Here is a 23,257-nt window from a genome sequence, read left to right on the forward strand (position 1 = left end):
CCTTATTCATCTTTGTGTTCTCAGCATGTGGCACAACGTGTGACACATAGAAGGAACTAAGTAGAAGTTTGTAGAATAAATGAAGAACAGCCAGGGCACTAGCTACCCTCTGCTTACCTAGTGCTGCTTCCTGTGCAGCTTCCTAGTGCTGCTTCTAATGGCAGCCTTTCCAATACACAGACTACACCTCTTCTCATAGTAGGTGGGAATTTCTTTTATAGGAGTCTTGGTCAACTGCAGGCACAGCTGCTTTCCCTACAGTTCAGTGCTTTTTCCGACTCCCAGGCCAGTTTATGAAAGCTTGTCTGTCACACACATATACCTGAGCACACATACCCTGTCTGCTCAGGCCTGTGATGTTTGGGCAAGTCTGTCCTTGTATACCCTCCCATGCCCTTTTCTCTTCCTACCTGTGAACTCCGGGATAGACAGACTAATACCTTCCCCCTGAGTTACTGACAAACACACTCCTTCTTTTTTTTTTTTTTTTTTTTGCGGTACGTGGGCCTCTCACTGTTGTGGCCTCTCCCGTTGCACAGCACAGGCTCCGGACGCGCAGGCTCAGCGGCCATGGCTCATGGGCCCAGCCACTCCGTGGCATGTGGGATCTTCCCGGACTGGGGCATGAACTCGCGTCCCCTGCATCGGCAGGCAGACTCTCAACCACTGTGCCACCAGGGAAATGCAACACACTCCTTTTATACATATACTCTCTTTGCACAGATCCACCCTACCCAGCTCAGAGAGGAAAGCAATGAATCACTGCATACTACCCCACTGAAGACCTATCCACTCTGTCAGTGTACCTCCATTGTTAGCTACTCCAAAGGTTAGCAGCCATTTCCTAGAGCCCCAGGGGAGCCTTACGTCATAGCCTGATATATGGACTCGATGCCATAGCGCATGGCAAATTCATCCACAATTTCTTGGGCAGTCTCATCAAAGTACACCTTCCATGCATCGTCTCCTCGAGCCTCAGGGATGTGGACTCCTCCACTGCCCTGAATGTCTGTGAGGTAATGGAAGAGGTTCTGTAGAAGACAGAGTAAAATATATATTGATATTAAAGAGTTAAATATATGTTGGAGAAAAAAAAACCTGCTGGTAAAGACCAGGGGAATGTGAATAGGATTCTATAGAAATTCTGTCCTTCAAGTCATTGCTCAGTAACTCCTGTGGCCCCAGTAGGCTGTTCTCACATTAGTGAAAGAGAACTGAGGCTGGGACTGTTATATGGGCTGTCCAGGGTAGCACAGTGAGCCAAGAACAAAATAAAAATAGGCTCCAGATCTTCAACCATCTAGCAATCCTACTTATTGTCAAAGGCCCCTCCCAACACTGCTTTCTGGCATCCCATCTACCAAGAGCTGGCTCACCTCATGGAGACATGTATACTGCACGTGATACGGGGCTACCTTCTCCTCCCCCTTGATCTCCACATTGATTTGTAGTCGGATAGCCCCTGAGACGGCTGATTTGTCTGTCCTCTTCTCTAGGAAGGAAAGAAGACTGGATATTGACACCAATGCAACTGCAGACAGCATAGACAGCCCCCAACCTGGCTTAACCCAAGGAAAAGGAGGCACTGACCCAAGTGTTCACCTAATAGGTGAATTAATTTCAGTGACCATATAGTCCACAAATACCCCAGAACTGGCTGGGTGGGAGACAAGAAGTGCCCAAGGGACTAAAGGCATTAGGGCTGAGTATGAGGATAAAAAGACCTTCTGAAATCTGGAAACTGTCCAGCCAGAGTGAGTTCCAGACACCCCCACTCCTCTGTCCCCCATCTCTATGCATGGTCGGTTCTCTGCAGAGAAGCAAGGCTCTGTATAGAGGTGTGCTTTGGGGACTGAGTGGTGATTTTGGTAGATAGGAGTTTCCCCAGGTTCCCCATTCATGCTCTCCCTTTCCAGAAACTTTCTCTGGTCCTGCTTCCTCACCCAAGTTGTACCAGACGTCCATCTCGCCACTCAGTGTTCGAACCTCAATGATGGTTTGGCCAAGGAAATCATCAGACTCTCGCTTTAGCCGCTGCTTTACTCTTGACTTGATGTCATCATCCTCATCCCACACACGTACCTTAATGCGGTCAGAAGAATTGTGGCACTCACTGTGAAAGAATTAGGAAGGCTCTGTTATGAAGAGACCCAGGAGCCCGTACTCTTATTACTTCCAATTCCCTCCCAAAGCTCTATCAGCTGCACTTGAGGCCCTGCAGAGGAAGAGAAGGAGTCAAAGAACAGTGGTACTCAAGTCCCAAGTGAGTCAGGCTATCCCAGCAAATGGCTCTTCATTCCTTAGCTTGGGTAGCTTTCTACATACCATTATCCAGTCCTTATTGCCCTGGGACAAAAGCGAGGAGGGGAGGAGTAATTAGGGACAATTCTGATTTCCTATCAGCTAGCTGTACCAACAAAACCAACAGAAAACAGCCAGACAGATGCCACAGAGCCCTAGGAAGCAGCTGCTAGTTGCCTCCCCAGAATCCTATATGAAGTCCATAAAGGTGTTAAATGTTCATGGTAAGTCCATCTGGTCATATATGCTTTAGCTTTCTACCTAACACCCCCATCTATCTAAGAATGTGCTTGGTGAATTTCTATCATTCTTTAATATCCACTTGAATGATCATTTCCTCCATGGTGTTTGCTTTGGAGGAGGTAGTTTGCCCAGGTTCCTCCCTCACTCTCTTCTTCCCCAGCAGTTGCTTTCTGGATCCCTGTTGCCTTATCCAAAAGTTGTACTTGGCAGAATCTCCTGCTCCTTACCCTATGTTCTCAAAATATCTTTGCACATTCCATTAAAATATTATAGTATAGCTACTGGTCTTCTGAAAAATAATAGACAAATCATCAATCAGCCTCTTGAAGCCAGGGATCTTATACATTTTTCGATACACAACATCATGTATAGTGTCTTATACAGAATACAAATTGCTTGCTAAATGATAAAAGTGGGCAAAATTGACTATAGAGCCAATTCATTTAGAATTAATCATAGGTAATATTCAAGCAGGAACCATTCAGCTTCTTGAAAAACAAGTGCTCCCCCCAGTAACTATTGTCTCTGGATTAGAGACTGATTTTATAGGCCCCAATCCCTTTCCCCAATCCCCTTCCAAGGAGCCAACAGAAAAAGGTCTCTACATAAGCTGCCTGCTTGGCTGATTCAAATTCCTGGTCCTGGGCTTCCCTGGTGGCGCAGTGGTTGAGAGTCCACCTGCCGATGCAGGGGACACGGGTTCGTGCCCCGGTCTGGGAAGATCCCACATGCCGCTGAGCGGCTGGGCCCGTGAGCCATGGCTGCTGAGCCTGCGCGTCCGGAGCCTGTGCTCCGCAACGGGAGAGGCCACAACAGTGAGAGGCCAGCGTACCGCAAAAAAAAAAAAAAAAAAACCCCACAAAGTCCTGGTCCTAGGCATTAGGGGGTGTGACAAAGCATCTGGATTCACCAGACATTAGTCCAAGTCCTCGGCTAGAGCTTGCCATTTTTCAACAACCATCCCTCATTGTCATACGAAATAGTCTATAAAAAAGTGAGATAATGAATAAAGTAGTAGGGAGTGGAAGCTGAGGCAGAAAGAAAAGCAGGGCCCTTAAGGAAAATGGAAAATTCTCCAAATCCCAGGTTCCCATCTTCAAGCCAGAATTATCCAGTTGTAGGACAAAGATGTTCCCTCCCCACTTCCTAGAAGAGCCTAACCCTTCCTAGGCAGGATGGCAGGGCTGGAAGATACACAGTTGGGTGGGCAGTCCCTGGTTCTGTCACTCAGCAGTAGTACAATAAAATCTTTCTAGCACTAAAAAAAGCAGTATGTGACGTCCAAAGCCCCCTTTAATAGCCCTAGTTAAGACAGGGCTTGGGTACAGTAACCCTGATACAATAGCCTATGAGAAGAAACCCAGAGAAAGAACAGCTGCTACCCAATTGAAGCATGTGAGAAATGGGTTTTCTCCACTGCCTCTGACCCATCTCTCTTAGAGCCCAAGCCCAGAACAATGAGATTTAATGCTGCTCCCAAAACATACACAGTCCCAGGTAAGACAAAGCCCACTATGACTTACAAATGGAACTTCTCCTCCCAGACAGGATTCAGGTTCCCAAAAATGGTCTTGGTACGCTTCTTGGTTTTGCCCACTTGCACAGTCACATAAGGGTCACTGGATCCTGTCTTGTCCTTGGCTTGTAGGCCCTGGGCACACACCACTGCAACCCAAATGCACATAGAAGGAGGCTTCAGAGTACACTCCAGAAGTCATAAGCCCTCCAAAGTACGACTCATATTTCCCATCTTAGAGCAGCCTCTATCTGCTCCTTGCACAGGAGCAGATTTTCTCACTCCTCCACATCTATCCTTAGCCCTAAGCCATGAGTCTTTCCCTCAAAGCCTAGCCCAAGAATCCTACCTCCCCACTAGAGCCCTAACTGACCACTTACCCCAACAGGTCCTTATCTGTTCTGATACATGCTTGCTTCAGCCATATCCACCCAGTTAGTAAATCACTGGTTAACTATTCACTAATCTCCTGCCTGTCCCCTTACCCCCACCCTCCCCGCTCTTATAATATCAAACTGTTAACCAAGTCTATAACATCAGACTGTTACCAAATCCTGGTATTATCATTCATATTGTTTGCAGGTGCCAGTCTTGCCTCTCCCAGCACCCCCTGGCATCAGAGTCTAGGAGAGGAGCAGTGATGAATAATGAAGCCCTCCCTCTTCCTTCATTCTGTGCTCCTTCTCCCCAGCCCCTATTCCCTCACACTCAGGATGCTTCTTCCCCAGGCTCCTCCCCATAGCCAAGGCCCTCCTGTCCTCTCAAACTCTGGCCTGCTCACCAGTTATGGTAATCTTGGCCGACCATTTGGAGGTGCCATCCAGCACACTCTGCTTCACTGTTTTCATCTGTTGCACATGGGCAACTTTGCTCACATTGAAGACATCCCGGATAACTTCAAAGATCTCCGGCTTATTCCGCTCTCGGATCTTCATGCGGTCCTTCATGGCCATGATAATGTTCTGTGTCCGGTCCTCCGCTCCATGTTTAGAGCTCTTTTCTGCAGCCCCTGAAGAATGGCCAGAGACAGAAAGTAGGGTAACCAACAGGCCACCTACCAGACCAAGGATCAGGCTGAAGAATGGGGCCTGGGAGAGGTCACTGAGCCGTGGGAAAAGCTTAGGAAGACACTGGTATGTCTCTGGGAAAAGTTGATCTCTGTGGGGCCCGCTAGAGTTTAATGCCTAGCTAGTGGAGTTTAAAATGCAACTCAAAGAGTAGCAAAAAGTTGATCATTGTTATGGGGGTGTATTATTCTATTCTCTCTATTTAGATATATGTTGAGTTTTTCATCAAAAAATAAAAACAAAATATGTAGCTCAGTCTGCACTTGGCTTTGTCTTTCTTCCATCTGCATGCTTGTTGAGAGATACCCTCCAAGTCTAAGGCCAAAATATCAAAATGGGTATCCCAGTTATCAAGGAGGGGTTGTGTATGGGCACAACAACTCCACCAATCTCATCCGAATGCCAAGCCACGATACAGATCTCAGAATTCGTCACAGCACATAGCTGGGTTCTGCCCCATAGCTCCAGTGTCTTTAATCTCAGAAAATAGTGTGGTATGGTGAGAAAAGTATGGCCTTTGGTATCAGACAGACTTGAGTTCAAATCCTGACTCCACTACTCCCTGCTGGGTAAGTAGGCTTCTTCTAAGAGAAGAAAATGTCACTTATCTCTCAGGATTTGTAATAAGCATTATATTAGATAGCATATATAAAGCATCTAGCCCAGTGCCTGCCATCTAGCACTGGGCTAGATGCTTTATTTATTGAGTAATAAACAGTCCCTATTATTGTTACCATCATTATTACCCTGGCAAGGCCAAGGGTCTTTTTCACCAGCCATGACCCCAGCCAGCTCATCTCAAAGGTCAGTAAGCTTCCTCTGCTGTCCTAAGGATTATGGCAGAACAAAGACTCCTCCAGTGTATTTCACCAACCAGGCTTCTCAGGACAGAGGACCCATCCTTCCTTTATTGATCCTGCAGACTGGCTCTTAACCTCTCTCCAGTCTCCAAAGTCTTAGGCCTTAACTACAAAACTTGGAGCAAAGGACAAAAGTCAACATCTGCATCCTAACCCTGGGAGAATGGAAAGCAAGTTTTCTGTCCAGTGAAGCCTACAGAAGGGCATTTAATTCCACTCTGTGCTTCACAGAAGCCTTAGTCAGAAGATATTTTCTGATAAATGAAAAATGACCTGGGCTTCATTCTACTCTTGCCATTTAGCATATCCCATGCAATGCTATTTACCTGGACTGGGACCTCTGAAAGGCTCTTAAAGGGAAGATGGACACCCTGGCTACAGAGCACCATTTCAGAGGCTTCCAGCAAGCAGCCTATGCAGCCAGTTGCTAGTTCTTGCAATTAAAGCAGGGGTCTGCTGGCACCTGTGCTTGTCGCCCCTCATGATGGATTTGGGCAAAGTCATCACCAGCACCCAACTTCTGCTATGTTCTGCCTGTCTCTTCATGTCTACTATAGCCATGCCACTGGCACCAATCTAGCGTTCTTCAAAGAAAGACATTTTAAGTCAACAATTCCTTGAGGCTTCTTCCTGGGCCCCTTTTATGTCACATATCTTTCCTTGGGACAATGAACTGCTTGTGAGTCTAAAGGCAACCTTCCTTTCTCCTACCACAATCCTTGAAGTTTTCATTGCTATGGCTTGGCTCTGAGTAACATCTGAAGACCTGGAGGGGCAAGAAAATACTTTTCCACATCCCACATCCCCTACCCCTGCTCTTCCTGGGGTCTAGCTACAGCAGTGCAAGCCCAGCAGGAGTGGAGCAAGGAGATAAGAACTTAGAGTGCTACCACCTCCTGTGACAGAGAATTGTTGCTTTTCCTGCTCCTATTTTCCCCATTCTATGATGGCAGCACAAGTCACATATTTAGCAAGGGCCATGGGAGTCTGGCACATTCTCCATCTGGATCTCTGCCTAATCCATTTGAAACTTCTGTTCTTGGCACTGTTGTCTAAATGCTCCAACTATAATCAAGGAATAAATTTCAGCTTCCCTGAGTCCTAGGGTCTAGACCTCAGGAGGTTCCTCTATGAGGCCTAGAACCTCACAGAACTCTCTCTTCTCATTAGTTTTAAACATGCTCTAGTCACTTGGGCTGATTAAACGTGCTCTAGTCATTTGGGCAATATGGCCACCATAGTGTGTACAATACTCAAGCATAGCCGCTGGGATCATCTGAAACCTAGAAGGGATTTTTATCTCCATCAGAGGACCACAGAAAGCTCAACGGATTTTTCCTAAAGGTGCTTAAGAGAGTGCTACAAGACCTGTTATTTGGAATGGCAATGTCTCTTGACTTAGGACCCTACTTTCTCTAAAAAGGAAAGAACTTCAGAATCAGGTAGAATAGAGGGATGATGTCCCGGCCACCCTAGCTCTTTGTTGCCAGACTCTTTTGGAGAGTCCCTGCTGCCCATGTTTGCCACCCATCACCCCACAGGGAGACTCACGCTGCAGGCAGTCGGCATTGAGCAGGTCCTGGCACTTCTCGTGACACTTGACTCCACACTCGCTGCAGCGCATGCCCTGCCGGGCAATGCCCCAGAGCAGGCCTTCACACTCATAGCAGTAGGTTGGGGTAGTGGCCGTCCAGACCTCAAAGTTGTGGGGTGTGGTGCACGAGATGGGATAGATTAAGGCCTGCAGGGTTTTCTTATACACATGGGATTTCTGAAAGACACATATCCCATCACCCACCAGCAACTTCAGTTCTCTGCTGGGAGATACCAGGACTAAGACCCTTGCAGGGCTCTCAAGACCCTGGTTTCTCCTCCGGCAATTGAGGAGATGCTTTAGCTTGGCCCAGCCCACAGCCCAGCCTGGCAGAAAGAAGCCCTCCACATCATGTGCTCCTGGTCATCCAAGATAGGTCTGACCTGAACGCTGGGCCTGAGCCTTGTCCCAGTATTCAGGCTTTTTTAGAGAAACAAAGGGAACTAGGCTTACCATAAAACCCTGACATTGGTGGTCACATACTCCAACGTGAGATTAAGGTTTACTCCTGGTCTGGACCCTTGCCTCGGGGAGCAGTGTAGAAAACTTGATGCTATCTGTTTCATTAACAGAGTGTGCCCAACACTTTTGAATTCCCGGTAAGTTTGGCTACAGAGATGTTCACTGGACCATAGGCCAGTGGACTCTTGAAAGCCCATGGGTCACTTACCAGCTCTTCATCCTTGAGAGAGGTGCGTGTAGCCATTGCAGAAGTAATTCCTGCCTTCCGGGACTGGACCAATGACTGTGAGAGAAGACTTGCTGTCAGCCCTGGCTACTACCAAGGGCTAGGCAAAGCCCTGGGGAGGGAGTTTCAGTGACCAAAGCTATTTGATGATAACTCACTATGTTCTCTCTATTTTTACTGTCATTCACAGGGGATTGCCATGGATAATAGGTAATAAGAACCTGAGGTTAATATCCAAATCCAAGGCCCTAAGGGACTGTTCTAACAATGACAGAACAGCACTTCTCTCAGGGTACCTATCATCCAAAGAGTTTTTAGGTATCTGACCCCACAGAAACTCCTTGTTTAAAGGAAGGCAAAGGAAAATGAAAAGATTAGAATTACAGTCCGAAAACAGGTCATGAAGAATAGGATAGACACACAACTCTGACAGAGTCACAGTCAAGAACCATCACTGGGAACTATGATTCTATACTATATCCTCTATTCTCTGGTATCACCCCCTGCCCACACAACCCCAGGAAGCTGTGGAGGCCAAAAGCCCAAATGAGCAGGGCACTTGAGAGTGAAAGGGGCAATGTAGCCTCACTGAAATCAAGCAGGGTAGGGGGTTAAATGTGACAGCTATGATGTCCTGCTAGCCAGGCTCTTATATGGAGAGGCCCATGAATCTGCCAAGCCCAAGCTTCAGGGACAGCCCCTGGAGAGGCACATAGTTTCCCTAAAGCAGGGGACACAGGCAGACAGAAGTCACTGTATCAGCCTAAGCGGGCAGAACAGTTGGGATGTGCCCAGGTGCTTGGGATATGGACTCTTATAAAGCATAGAAAGGGGCTCTGGAGACACTTACCATAGCCTGTGCAGAGGAGAGCAGAGAAAGGAACAACATGATGTTAAAGCCCCACAAGGGCATGAAAGCTTTCAGAGACAACTGAGAGGTTTCTTCCCTATAGTCCAAAGTAGGAAACATGTCCCAACCCCCTCTGCCTCTATCAACTAAAAACTGTCTTCAACCCAGACAGCTGACCAGGGCCCAAGGCCTAGAAGGCGAGTTATGCCATAGTGCGAAATATGGGCAAGGTTAAAAGACAGAGGAGGGGAAACAAGAAGTGAATGAGATACTGCTATCCAATCAGTTAAACAAAAAACAGCTGGTGAGCAAGGAGGGAGAAGACGAGAAAAAGTAGGAAGAAAAGAAAGGAAGAAGAGAAAAAAGAGGAGATGAAAGACAATGAAAGACGTAATAAAGAAGAGATGACATCCGAATTTATCTTCATCCAACCAGCTTGATGAAGAGTTGGTGGGAAAAGAGGTGCATTAGAAAAGAAGAAAGAGGGAAAGATATACAAATAGCAGGGGGAAGAAGAAGGAAAGAAAGAAATGATGAAGAGAAAATGGCAGAGGATACTTCTACTCAGTCAATTAAGTAGGGAGAAACTGGTGGAGAAAAAAGAGCACAGTATGGAGGAAAAATCAAAAAAGGAGTGGATAGAAAAAACAAAATAGACTGAACAGGGAGAAAAAAAGAAGAAAATAGGAGTAGAAAATGGTAATAAGAAAAAGGGTTCAAGTCTTACTGAATATCTGGCTCTGGGACTCTGAGATGACCTGGGTACCACTCTACCCCCCACTACTCACTAAACTACAGAAAATTCCTTGAGCTGATTCTGCCTTAGGAGGTATGAGCCCAGATAGGAGCTTCTGGTCATGCTGGAGGTCTGAGATCAGCTTTAACTCCTAAGCCTGTTTCAATTCAATTCCACAAATTGTTATCACTACCTCCCAGTGCTAGACACAAGGGTACAGAGATAGTCTAGAAAACCTATGCCTTGGGAGACTTCACTTGACCTCCAAGAAGGAGTCACATTTGTCATGCCCATCACACACGAATCTCAATTATCTAGTTCAGGACCAGAGGAAGTTTCCATTACAGGTCATCACAGAAGGCTATAGAGATACCTAGAGGAGATGGATAACTAGAAGATGACCCTGGAGCCCAGCTTTGAGGGTCCAAGCTATAAATGTTCTAGTAGGAGCTTCAGCTAATGAAGAACCTGGGGCTCTGACAAGGGAGTGAGGTAATGTAAGGTCCTACTGAAGCCATCACTAAGTCTCAGTAAAGCTTTAAATGATTGATCGTCAGACTAACACTTGTCACTAAAGGCCCCACTTCCAGTCCTGAAAGCTGGCCAAGTCCCAGTGGGGGATATCCCAAGGCTACAGCCTAAGCCTTCACAAGAGTCCTTACTCACCAGATCGCTGACAAGTGGCAGTGGCTTCTTTCTGCGTAGATCTGGCATGCTGTCAATGCCATAGAGTCCTCCAGCTGGCCTGAGGAGAGAAGAAAACATATCAGTACCTTTAGTCTCACCTTGAGTTACTGGCAGGTTCAATGTTCCATCCTCCTTGATCATCTTCTCCTCAGAGGAAGATGAACTGACCTCCACCGTGTGCCTTTAAGAGGGGTAAGGAGGACAGAAAGTGAGTGAAATAAAGCCATGGGATGACAAACAATGGAATCTGCTCTCAGTGTCTCCTTCTGAGGTTTTAGCCAAGGATTGAGAGCTCTTTTATCCCACTGTGCCAGTCCAAGGCTCCTTTGTTTATGTGAAGGCCCTTGTGCTCCATAAAGCAAGGTGGGAATTGGTGGTTAAGATAGCTCCTCCTTACACTCAGGCCAGACTAAAGATAAGTCTTTCCTGATCTGCGCTAGAACAGAGCCCACAGGAATAGCTCTACAGAAGAGCTGCTGCCTAGGTGAGCAAGACTGACAAACAATAACATGTAGAAGGAGACCTTCTCCAACCTGAGTAAAAGAGTCACCAGTTCTGTCTATCCAAGCCTCCTGAAGAAAAAGGGTCTCCACGGAAAGAGGAGCCTGCATAATCAAATGGAGGCAGGGGAAGCAGATGAGAGACTTCCAAAAGATCATTTGGGGGAAAAAAGACCATTTAAGCAGGAAACAGCAAAGTGACTCAGAGTCTGGCCTAGCCCTATGGTCACATCAACAGGGACCAGGAAAAAATTACAGCTGGAGAAACTTGAGATCTCTAAAACTTTTATACCTTTTCTATACTTACTAATTTTGTTGCTCTTTGTCTGTTCCTCCATAACAATATGCAATAAAAATATAGAGAATTTCCCCAAAAGAACACCCTTCTCACCTTGAGATAACCTGGATTTCATCCCCAACTCTTCTACTAGTTCACTACATGTCCTCTGCCAAACTTCCTTCCTCTCTTTGGGTCCTGGTGTCACTTCCATAAAATGAGGGGGATGAACTATAAAACCTCTCTGACCTTTTGGAAGCTATTCTGAGCTTCAATTAAAATAACTCATGTACTTGGTTTTAATGAAAGCAACGAGGTGGGGAAAGCAGGGTGGCTGGGTTGTACACCACAGCTGGTCTGAAAAGAGAAATGTCACAGAAGAGTAAGTGTGTACTGCCAGCTATATAGGCCAAAAATGGAGCCACAAATTGGGTCAAGGCCAGGAATTGGAACAGGCAACCCGATATGCTGATTTCTAATAATCCAGCTTCCTGAATACAGGCAGTGAACTTTGTTCTCAATGAGACTACCACACCAACGGTAGATCGAAAGTTGTGACAACTTCCAAGGACTAAGCTGAAGGAAGGGAAAGAAGGCAACAGGGAGGCATTTAGAAAATCACTGCCTGGCTCCATTTAAAAATAGCCTGGATATGTTCCACTGGCATGTATGGATTTGAAAATCATTTGAAGAAAAAAGCTAAAGCCCTGAAGAAGGGCTGTTGAAGAAGCAACGGGCGCCACAAGTTTTTGGCTAATTCTGAAAACTATAAAATGCAGTCCTTAAGCCGAGAAGTTTTTTTTTGCAACAAAAGTGAGCTTTTGACAAAAGAAGGGTGGTTCTTTCACATGTTTAGCTCTTGCTATAAAAAAGACAAATCACAAGGAAAAGGAGCATTTAAAAATACAGTAGAGAACTTTATGATCTAATCTTTTCTCATCCCTGGTGACAAGGAAGAGGAGGCAGCCACTGAGCATTTCTATGTCCGAAGGCCTGTGTGGGACAAGGAGGGAAGGAAGGTTCTCAAGCTCCTGAGGAGTGTATGTGGCGGTGTGGGTGGCGCAGGCACTTGAACGCTCTTCTCTCCCAAGCACAGTCAGTGAGTTATAGGCAGCAGTCGAGCAGTTTGAAATGCCTCTCTGGTGCAATCACATGGGTCTGAAACTCCCAGACAGAACACACAGAGCTCCTACGGGACGCTACTTACGTCTTCACTACAGTGGAATGGAATAAGTAGATGACTCACAACAGCTGAAGATCGATGGAGCCCAGGGAGTAATCTAATCAGCAACACTATCAACAGTGGAATAGAAGGAAACTGTCTCTAAACGCAGATGTGTTTCTAGTTTCCTCATTCCCATACATAAAGGGTATATCACCACTATGATGCAATATATCAGAAATTCCAGAGGTAAGGATAGGGGAGCCCCAAAGTTCCCTCCCCTGCAAAGCTCTCTCTTCTGTCTCTGAGGAATCAGTCTGCAGACTTCTGTCTTCTGCCCCAGAGAACCAAGCAATCTCTACAGTGGAATCTCTTCCTTCCCCAGAATCCAGCTGATGAAGCTGTTTCTCCTGCTTCCCAGGGGAAAAACTAGAAGCAGCATAACAGACTGCATAAGATCCACAGAAACCTTGTGGTACAACACTTACCCTTCTGGGAGCCACTGGGGCAAAGAGGTATCACCATCATCTGCAATCTTTAAAGAGAGAGAGAGGAAAAAAAGTTAGATCCTGGGAGAGATGGGAGATTGCCATATTTCTTTGGTCAAGCAGTGAGCAATAAAGTAGGAAGCTCAGAGCAGTGTAGGTCACATACACCACGTGGTGACATAACCAGCCTGATGTGTAAGCCAATTCCATGATCAGCCAGGGCAACAAGCAGGCTGCTGAAATGAGTGGTACTTCACCTCCCTTCTCCCCAGTGAATAGGGAGGATATAAGGCCAAGCTCACAGAGATCCCAGGACTAAGGTCCACTGGGAATGTGAGAGCTGCCAGAACTTTCAGCCCCTCACACAACCCACTGGTATATATAATAGTAAGCCAAAGCCAGGAGAAGGGTCCATGCAGGCTTCCACGCCTCACTAAAGCAAAAGGACAATTTCACATGGAGGCCAGTCTTCTTCCAGCTATATTCCTAAGTTCTGTTGGCTGCCCCAGCGTCAGACCTGGTCTTTCTGGATTCCTATCTCATCTTGTGATTTGACTTGGCCTAGGTTCCTTGAAGCTCTAACTCACTGACACTGAGTACAGTCTACATTTGATAAGCTCTATTTAACAAGAGAACCCAGGACAGATTAGATACTCAGATTATCACTCTGTTGAATTTTATGAGCTCTACAAGAAGTTGAAAATTGAGGCACCAAATAACTCAAGGAAGGAACAGTTAGAAAACACGTTTTAAAGGTTTCTGTAAAGAGACCCAAAGCAAATCCTTCAAGCAGTGTACAGAGAGAGTTCCAAAGCTGCCAGGGCTCTCCAGAGAACCAATGGTCCATGCTGTTTAGGCTCAACAGACCTAGAGCTAGTGGGTCTGGGGCTTCCCATCCCTCCTTGTACCCCTCCACTCCCAACAACTTCCCTGCCTCCTGAGACCTGGGTCCAGCTAACTATCCTGAGCAAATGAGCTCCAGAACAAGGGAGGCAGAAGTAAGCTGTTAAGGTCTGGACAGGGGCGAAGTTTTGGGAGGGCTAAAGATGGGAGAAGTTACAGACAAAATGAGGCGAGAGTACAAAAAGGAGAGGTAGGAAAGGTTAATGAGTGATGTAAAAGTGGGTAAGAATGACGCTGGATCAGCATCAGGCTTCAGATGAACTTCGGATTTAAGACCCTTTTCAGTAAGACCCTTCTCAGGTCGCCTGTACTCTAATCAAGCCTATCTGTCTACTGCCTATAGCCCTTCATGACCACATTTCGCTGCTTCTGCCTGCTGCCCTGGTTCTGAGTGGGATGATGTGGTAGAGGGAGGGCCAGGCCCAAAAGGCAGCCAGAAGTGGTTGAATCAAGTCTCCTAAGCTTCTTGTGAGGGGTAGCCCATCCCTAAATCCCCAGATCCTACCAACCAGAACTTATCCTCCCTTTGGAAACAGTCACCGCACTGAGCAGATCTTTATTTCCTACCTAGAATTAGATGTTTGCCAGAAACCACTGGGCTTAAGGAAACAAAGTCACAAAAAGCCTTTGGCAGCCAGAGTTCACAGGCTCAGATCATACACATTTCCTGTGCTTAGAGGGGACAATGGGTCTGCAGAAGCCTGCAGACACAGCATAGAGCATGCACACGCAGGGCACAGAAGGAGGGCCGGGGGAATGAGAGGAGGTCTAGACAAAGTGCCTATAGGAGGTACATTCATAGACACCACTTGCACCTGAGGAAGCATAGGTGAGCACAGATCCTGCACACAGAGCTACAGAACATGTGCACACACCCATCTGGGGGAGATTCAGTATTCACTAGGGCCCGAATCACTGGCAAAAGAAACCCTTACTGTCTTCAGGAACCAGTGCTTGGAGGCACAGAGCGTTAGTATACCATGCATTCACATGGCATGGGGAAACCACATCACAGGTCTACAGAAGCTTGTGCTCACAGAGAGGCTAGGAAGCCTGCTCAGAAGCACACATTTCGGCCCTAGGCAAGAGGTACAAAAAGCCTACAGAAGCTCCTGCTCTCAAATACAAAATGTGAATGCATGCTGGGCTCAGCAAGGGTTTACAGCATATGCCAATCTGCAGCAATAAGTAGAAAACGGACACACACTGTGCAAAGTAGGAAAAGAGGAAGGCAATCAGTATCTGGGGGAGTCAAACTGAGCACAGGTATAAGCACACACATGCTACATTGAATGTGCACCATGCTGGCACATACATTCTCACACTGCTCCAGGGATGTCTGCAGGAGCACACACAAGCATGGAGCATGCACACAAACTGCTTTCAGGAAAAACAGACTAGCTGCATGAGCCAAAGCTCACGAGGCACAGATCATAAGCACACGTGCGTACACACACACACACACACACACACACACACACACACACACACTGTGCTCAGGAGGGAGAGGAGAGAATTGACAACAAAAAGGGCCCTAAAGGGCCAGAGCACAACCTGAAGGGCTCCTCGCTTTCCTTCTGCAAGGAGAGAAAGAGCAGAAAAAAAGGGCAGAGAGGTTAGTAGATTCAGTTGTAAGTCAGCTAAACCTCATGGAACATGGAGAAGAGGGAGATGTCCTCTGAACAACTGGGTAGTTCACAGAGTCCAGCTCCCAGAATCCTTACCTCCTGTATTTGCTGGCCCCTGCTTTTCAGTTGAGAATCCAGATTTGGCTACAAAAACCAAAGGACAAAGTCTACCTGAGAATTTCAGTCACCCTTTCCCCCCTTTCCAAAGTGGTCTGCGTGCAGGGTCAGGGCCACAAGACCAGCTTTGTTTGTTACCAAGGGTCACTCCAACAGGCTATCTGAACTGACTGAACACAGAGTGGGTTCCTTCCTCAGAAGCTCCATGAGTTCACTCTGAATCTGGGATAAGTCCGCAAACCCCAAAGGCCTGGTAGCTGAGCTCTTTCCATTTTGTAATACAGTCTTGGCCACGTGTTTGCCCAACAAGCCCTGGCTTTCCCAGAGCCTAAGTTAAGTTAGGCCAAGTTAAGGCCTAGAATTAAGGCCAGGACCAGGATGCTCAATGGCCATAGATTTGGAGGCACCAACAGGCCACTGCCCTTTCACAAGTCACCATGATCTGGACAATAAAACCATGACTGCAGTCCCAGGCTTGACTATCTACCAAATCCAGAACAATACACCAAAGGAAACTGACACTTCCAGAAGGACCCAAGCAAGCCACAGGAGAGGAAGAATAAAGACCAGAGATTACTCCTTTCCTATTCGTCAGAGACTACACTGCCTTCTAGGCCACACGTGCTTCACGAAGGCTTCCTTCTCTAAGGAAAGTCCACTTACCTGGGCCCATCAGCTCCCCTTTTCTTTTTTCCTCATCCTTTTTAAAGACCCACTGATATTACATAACAAGTAGAAGGGAGAATCATGGAAACTAACTCATAAGTTCCTGATTTTTCAAGCTACTTCTGATGACCTAATGGGTCACCTGACTTGACAGAAGAATGAATTCAGGAACAGGAATTCTCCAAAACAGTGCAGCTTCAGAAAAGTGGGTGAGATAAAAAAGACACTTCCTGGAAAGCAGACATGTCTCTTCTACATCTATTCCCTACTTCCTTAGAGCACTCTATTCCCTTTGAAAAAGAAAACTAGGCAAGGAACACTTTAACTGACCCTGTGACTCAAATTGGAAAGGATTCTCTCTTCCTCCACTATCTTAAATTTATCAATACATTGTACACATCATGTCAAAGTTACTTCGATTGTGTCCTTCTGTTCTTCCCAGAGTTCCCCATAATGTCTAAAGAAGAAAATTCAATCTATTGACAAGGCCGTCAAGGCTCTCCATGACCTGGCCTCTTGCATCTATTGGGTGAGCTCAGACTGATTCTTAAGACTTAGCTCAAAACAAAATTAATCTGCATATGGGCTCCTCAGTTACTGAGTTATTGTAATCCTGTCTCAGTCCGTGGGTGGGGAAATAGTCTCAAGAGGTGAACTACAGAAACACAAAGGCCTTTTTCTCTTTTCCCTACAACTTCCTCCTTCATATGGTACATCTTTAACTTGTGCTCATCGTTTTACCCCGAGGACCAAAGCTGAGCTGGCTTGAGAGGAGACTGTGTCTGTGGTTAAGAGACCACAGATTAGTGTAGGGAAGTGCATTCTGTGGTTCATATGGAGCTTTAACTTGGAGGCTAGCTTATTGGGTGTGTGTTGTTTGAGGATTCCTTTCATTTTCAGGCACATAAAATGTCTTGGCACCTCTACCGTGGTGCAGGGTGCCCCTTTTGAGAGTGTTTTCCAAGAAGCTTTAGGTAAGGGTGACCAGGCAGGGCCAAATTGTGTTGACGGGCTCCATGCACAATTAAAAGACAACAAAACAGTTCACGTTGACATCAGATGGAGGACGTTTGGTAATCTTTGATCCCCATTTGAGACTTCTAAGTGTCTTCCTCCCTTTCCAACATGAAAATTCAGTAAACTTGAAAGAAAATCATCTGTGAGTTCCTTCAACTTGTAACTCATAGTCATGATAATCCAGAGGGAATATGCACTGGTGACTTTAAAGGCTACAATCTTTGACAGTCCCAAAGCAGTGCAGCTCTGTAGAAGGTAGTGGAAGAAAGTTTTCTTTCTACTTTGTTGAGGAAATTACTTAGGAATTTAGATGGGTAAAAGGTACCCTTGCCTTATTCCACTTTCTTATTTTCTTAGCCCCCTTTCCTTTTGAAATGTTTAACTGATTTCATGTCAGAGTAGGGAATGCATTCTCCATCCCCATCCTTTGCCCTCCCAGGAAGTCAGTGTATTGATCATCTTTTTGGGCTTCCCCTCCAAAGGACCTTTTTCTGCACTGGAAGCCTCCACACTTAGCTCTTTGTTTTGTTACTGCTGTGTTTAGATTAATTTGGACAGATCTTTGTGCCACACAGGAATTTTTTGTTTTTTTAAGAAAAATCTATAGGTGAAAAATTACTGATTAAACTGTGTGTGCGTCTATGTGCGTGCAACATAAAAGTACATTAGCACCTAAGGAACATGAATCTTGGTTCCTGTAAAACTGCAAATTGATATGGTATTAATAACAAAAAAAGACTTAGCTCAAATATTAATGCCTCTATGAAAATTTATCTGCCTTCCTCTCAAAAACAGAATTAGATGCTTCTCTACTAGGTATACATGGTACCCATGCTTTTGTGCTGCACACTTCTATGATAGTATGTTGTTAGTATGTTTCATTGTTAATTGTCTGTATAAACATCTCCCTTTATACACTGTGAATTTCTTGAGAGCAATAATTACATATACTATATTATCACACCTTTGTAGTCTGAGGGTTTAGCACATCTAGCGTTTTTCTGTAGTAAAAGGAACTTGAACTTTCAGGACTTAGAGAACAAAAGCCTTTCTAAGAACATGTGTCTTCCCTCCCATCAGGAAACGTGCACAAGCTTTTTAGATAGCCTCATCCACCAGAAGGCAGAGAGCAGAAGCAAGAACTACAATCCTGCAGCCTGTGGAACAAAAACTACATTCACAGAAAGATAGACAAGATGAAAAGGCAGAGGGCTATGTACCAGATGAAGGAACAAGATAAACCCCAGAAAAACAACTAAATGAAGTGGAGAGAGGCAACCTTCCAGAAAAAGAATTCAGAATAATGATAGTGAAGATGATCCAGGACCTCCGAAAACGAATGGAGGCAAAGATAGAGAAGATGCAAGAAGTTTAACAAAGACCTAGAAGAATTAAAGAACAAACAAACAGAGATGAACAATACAATAACTGAAATGAAAACTACACTAGAAGGAATCAATAGCGGAATAACTGAGGCAGAAGAACGGATAAGTGACCTGGAAGACAGAATGGTGCAATTCACTGCTGCAGAACAGAATAAAGAGAAAAGAATGAAAAGAAATGAAGACAGCTTAGGAGACCTCTGGGACAACATTAAACACAACAACATTCGCATTATAGGGGTCCCAGAAGGAGAAGAGAGAGAGAAAGGACCAGAGAAAATATTTGAAAAGATTATAGTCGAAAACATCCCTAACATGGGAAAGGAAATAGCTGCCCAAGTCTAGGAAAAGCAGAGAGTCCCATACAGAATAAATCTAAGGAGAAACACGCCGAGACACATAGTAATCAAATTGGCAAAAATTAAAGACAAAGAAAAATTATTGAAAGTGCCAAGGGAAAAACGACAAATAGCATACAACGGAACTCCCAGAAGGTTAACAGCTGATTTCTCAGCAGAAACTCTACAAGCCAGAAGGGAGTGGTATGACATATTTAAAGTGATGAAAGGGAAGAACCTATAACCAAGATTACTTGACCCAGCAAGGACCTCATTCTGATTCGATGGAGAAATCCAAAGCTTTACAGACAAGCAAAAGGTAAGAGAATTCAGCACCACCAAACCAGCTCTACAACAAATGCTAAAGGAACTTCTCTAAGTGGGAAACACAAGAGAAAAAAAGGACCTACAAAAACAAACCAAAACAATTATGAAAATGGTCATAGGAACATACATATCGATAATTACCTTAAACGTTAATGGATTAAATGCTCCAACCAAAAGACACAGGCTTGCTGAATGGATACAAAAACAAGACCCATATATGTGCTCTCTACAAGAGACCCACTTCAGACCTAGGGACACATACAGACTGAAAGCGAGGGAATGGAAAAAGATATTTCATGCAAATGGAAATCAAAAGAAAGCAGGAGTAGCAATACTCATATCAGATAAAATAGACTTTAAAGAATGTGACAAGAGACAAGGAAGGACACTACATAATGATCAAGAGATTAATCCAAGAAGAAGAGATAACAATTATAAATATATATGCACCCAACATAGGAGCACCTCAATACATAAGGCAACTGCTAACAGCTATAAATGAGGAAATCGACAGTAACACAATAATAGTGGGGGACTTTAACATCTCACTTACACCAATGGACAGATCATACAGACAGAAAATTAATAAGGAAACACAAGCTTTAAATGACACAGTACAACAGATAGATTTAATTGATATTTATAGGACATTTCATCCAAAAACAGCAGACTACACTTTCTTCTTGAGTGCGCACGGAACATTCTCCAGGATAGGTCACATCTTGGGTCACAAATCAAGCCTCAGTAAATTTAAGAAAACTGAAATCATATCAAGCATCTTTTCTGACCACAACGCTATGAGATTAGAAATCAGTTACAGGGAAAAAAACCTAAAAAACAAAAAAACACAGAGGCTAAACAATACATTACTAAATAACCAAGAGATCATTGAAGAAATCAAAGAGGAAATCAAAAAATACCTAGAGACAAATGACAATGAAAACACGATGATCCAAAACCTATGGGATACAGCAAAAGCAGTTCTAAGAGGGAAGTTTATAGCAATACAAGCCTACCTCAAGAAACAAGAAACATCTCAAATAAAAAATCTAACCCTACATCTAAAGGAACTAGAGAACGCAGAACAAACAAAAACCAGTTAGCAGGAGGAAAGAAATCATAAAGATCAGAGCAGAAATAAATGAAACAGAAACAAAGAAAAAAATAGCAAATATTAATAAAACTAAAAGCTGGTTCTTTGAGAAGATAAACAAAATTGATAAACCTTTAGACAGACTCATTGAGAAAAAGAGGGAGAGGACTCAAATCAATAAAATTAGAAATGAAAAAGGAGAAGTTACAACAGACACCGCAGAAATATAAAGCATCCTAAGAGACTACTACAAGCAACTCTATGCCAATAAAATGGACAACCTGGAAGAAATGGACAAATTCTTAGAAAGGTATAACCTTCCAAGACTGAAGCAGGAAGAAATAGAAAATATGAACAGACCAATCACCAGTAATGAAATTGAAACTGTGATTAAAAATCTTCCAACAAACAAAAGTCCAGGACTAGATGGCTTCACGGGTGAATTCTATCACACATTTAGAGAAGAGCTAACACCCATCCTTCTCAAAGTCTTCCAAAAAATTGCACAGGAAGGAACACTCCCAAACTCATTCTGTGAGGCCACCATACCCTGATACCAAAACCAGACAAAGACACTACAAAAAAAGAAAATTACAGACCAATATCACTGATGAATATAGATGCAAAAATCCTCAACAAAATACTAGCAAACAGAATCCAACAACCCATTAAAAGGATCATACACCATGATCAAGTGGGATTTATCCCAGGGATGCAAGGATTCTTCAATATACACAAATCAATCAATGTGATACACCATATTCACAAACTGAAGAATAAAAACCATATGATCATCTCAATAGATGCAGAAAGAGCTTTTGCCAAAATTCAACACCCACTTATGATAAAAACTCTCCAGAAAGTGGGCATAGAGGGAACCCACCTCAACACAATAAAGGCCATATACGACACACCAAAGTAAACATCATTCTCAATGGTGAAAAACTGAAAGCATTTCCTCTAAGATCAGGAACAAGACAAGGATGTCCACTCCCACCACTATTATTCAACATAGTTTTGGAAGCCCTAGCCACAGCAATCAGAGAAGAAAAAGAAATAGAAGAAAACAAATTGGAAAAGAAGAAGTAAAACTGTCACTGTTTGCAGATGACATGATACTATACATAGAGAATCCTAAAGATGCTACCAGAAAACTACTAGAGCTAATCAGTGAATTTGGTAAAGTTGCAGGATTCAAAATTAATGCACAGAAATCTCTTGCATTCTTATATACTAATGATGGAAAATCTGAAAGAGAAATTAAGGAAACACTCCCATTTACCATTGCAACAAAAGGAATAAAATACCTAGGAATAAACCTACCTGGGGAGACAAAAAACCTGCATGCAGAAAACTATAAGACCCTGATGAAAGAAATTAAAGATGATACAAACAGATGGAGAGATATACCATGTTCTTGGATTGGAAGAATCAACATTGTGAAAATGACTATACTACCCAAAGCAATCTACAGATTCAATGCAATCCCTATCAAATTACCAATGGCATTTTTCACAGAACTGGAACAAAAAATCTAAAAATTTGTATGAAGACACAAAAGACCCCGAATAGCCAAAGCAGTCTTGAAGGAAAACAATGGAGCTGGAGGAATCAGACTCCCTGACTTCAGACTATAGTGCAAAGCTACAGTAATCAAGACAATATCGTACTGGCACAAAAACAGAAATGTAGATCAATGGAACAGGATAGAAAGCTCAGAGATAAACCCACGCACCTATGGTCAACTAATCTATGACAAAGGAGGCAAAGATATACAATGGAGAAAAGACAGCCTCTTCAATAAGTGGTGCTGGGTAAACTGGACAGCTACATGTAAAAGAATGAAATTAGAACACTCCCTAACACCATACACAAAAATAAACCAAAATGGATTAGAGACCTAAATGTAAGACCAGACACTATAAAACTCTTAGAGGAAAACATAGGGGCTTCCCTGGTGGCGCAGTGGTTGGGAGTCCGCCTGCCGATGCAGGGGACACGGGTTCGTGCCCCGGTCTGGGAGGATCCCACATGCCGCGGAGCGGGTGGGCCCGTGAGCCATGGCCGCTAAGCCTGTGTGTCCGGAGCCTGTGCTCCGCAACGGGAGAGGCCACAACAGTGAGAGGCCCGCGTACCGCAAAAAAAAAAAAAAAAAAAACATAGGAAGAACACTCTTTTACATAAAACACAGCAAGATCTTTTTTGATCCACCTCCTAGAGTAATGGCAATAAAAACAAAAATAAACAAATGGGACCTAATGAAACTTAAAAGCTTTTGCCAAGCAAAGGAAACTACATACAAGATGAAAAGACAACCCTCAGAATGGGAGAAAATATTTGCAAATCAATCAACGGACAAAGGATTAATCTCCAAAATATATAAAAAGCTCATGCAGCTCAATATTAAAAAAACAAACAACCCAATCCAAAAATGGGCAGAAGACCTAAATAGACATTTCTCCAGAGAAGACATACAGATGGCCAAGAAGCAGATGAAAAGCTGCTCGACATCACTAATTATTAGAGAAATGCAAATCAAAACTACAATGAGGTATCACCTCACACTGGTTAGAATGGGCATCATCAGAAAATCTACAAACAACAAATGCTGGAGAGGGTGTGGAGAAAAGGGAACCCTCTTGCACTGTTGGTGGGAATGTAAATTGATACAGCCACTATGGAGAACAGTATGGAGGTTCCTTGAAAAACTAAAAATAGAATTACCATATGACCCAGCAATCCCACTACTAGTCATATACCCAAAGAAAACCATAATTCAAAAAGACACATGCACCCCAATGTTCATTGCAGCACTAT

General features: G+C 44.2%; 1 protein-coding gene across 4 annotated transcripts in view; it reads right to left on the bottom strand.

Moving 5' to 3' along the window:
• UNC13B (unc-13 homolog B) overlaps window positions 1-23,257 on the bottom strand; it is a 224,937-nt gene that overhangs the window by 24,526 nt on the left and 177,154 nt on the right. For all 4 annotated transcript variants that reach the window (XM_060014566.1, XM_060014568.1, XM_060014565.1 and 1 more), the window contains 9 exons: window positions 12,970-13,016; window positions 10,522-10,600; window positions 8,252-8,326; window positions 7,539-7,758; window positions 4,842-5,069; window positions 4,068-4,209; window positions 1,944-2,113; window positions 1,377-1,492; window positions 868-1,031 (listed from right to left, as the gene is read on the bottom strand). In XM_060014566.1, coding sequence (XP_059870549.1) covers window positions 868-1,031; window positions 1,377-1,492; window positions 1,944-2,113; window positions 4,068-4,209; window positions 4,842-5,069; window positions 7,539-7,758; window positions 8,252-8,326; window positions 10,522-10,600; window positions 12,970-13,016 — 1,241 coding nt within the window. The remainder of the gene's footprint in view (window positions 1-867; window positions 1,032-1,376; window positions 1,493-1,943; window positions 2,114-4,067; window positions 4,210-4,841; window positions 5,070-7,538; window positions 7,759-8,251; window positions 8,327-10,521; window positions 10,601-12,969; window positions 13,017-23,257) is intronic.

The sequence above is a fragment of the Delphinus delphis genome, chromosome 6 (genome assembly GCF_949987515.2).
Source record: "Delphinus delphis chromosome 6, mDelDel1.2, whole genome shotgun sequence".
Lineage (NCBI taxonomy): Eukaryota > Metazoa > Chordata > Mammalia > Artiodactyla > Delphinidae > Delphinus > Delphinus delphis.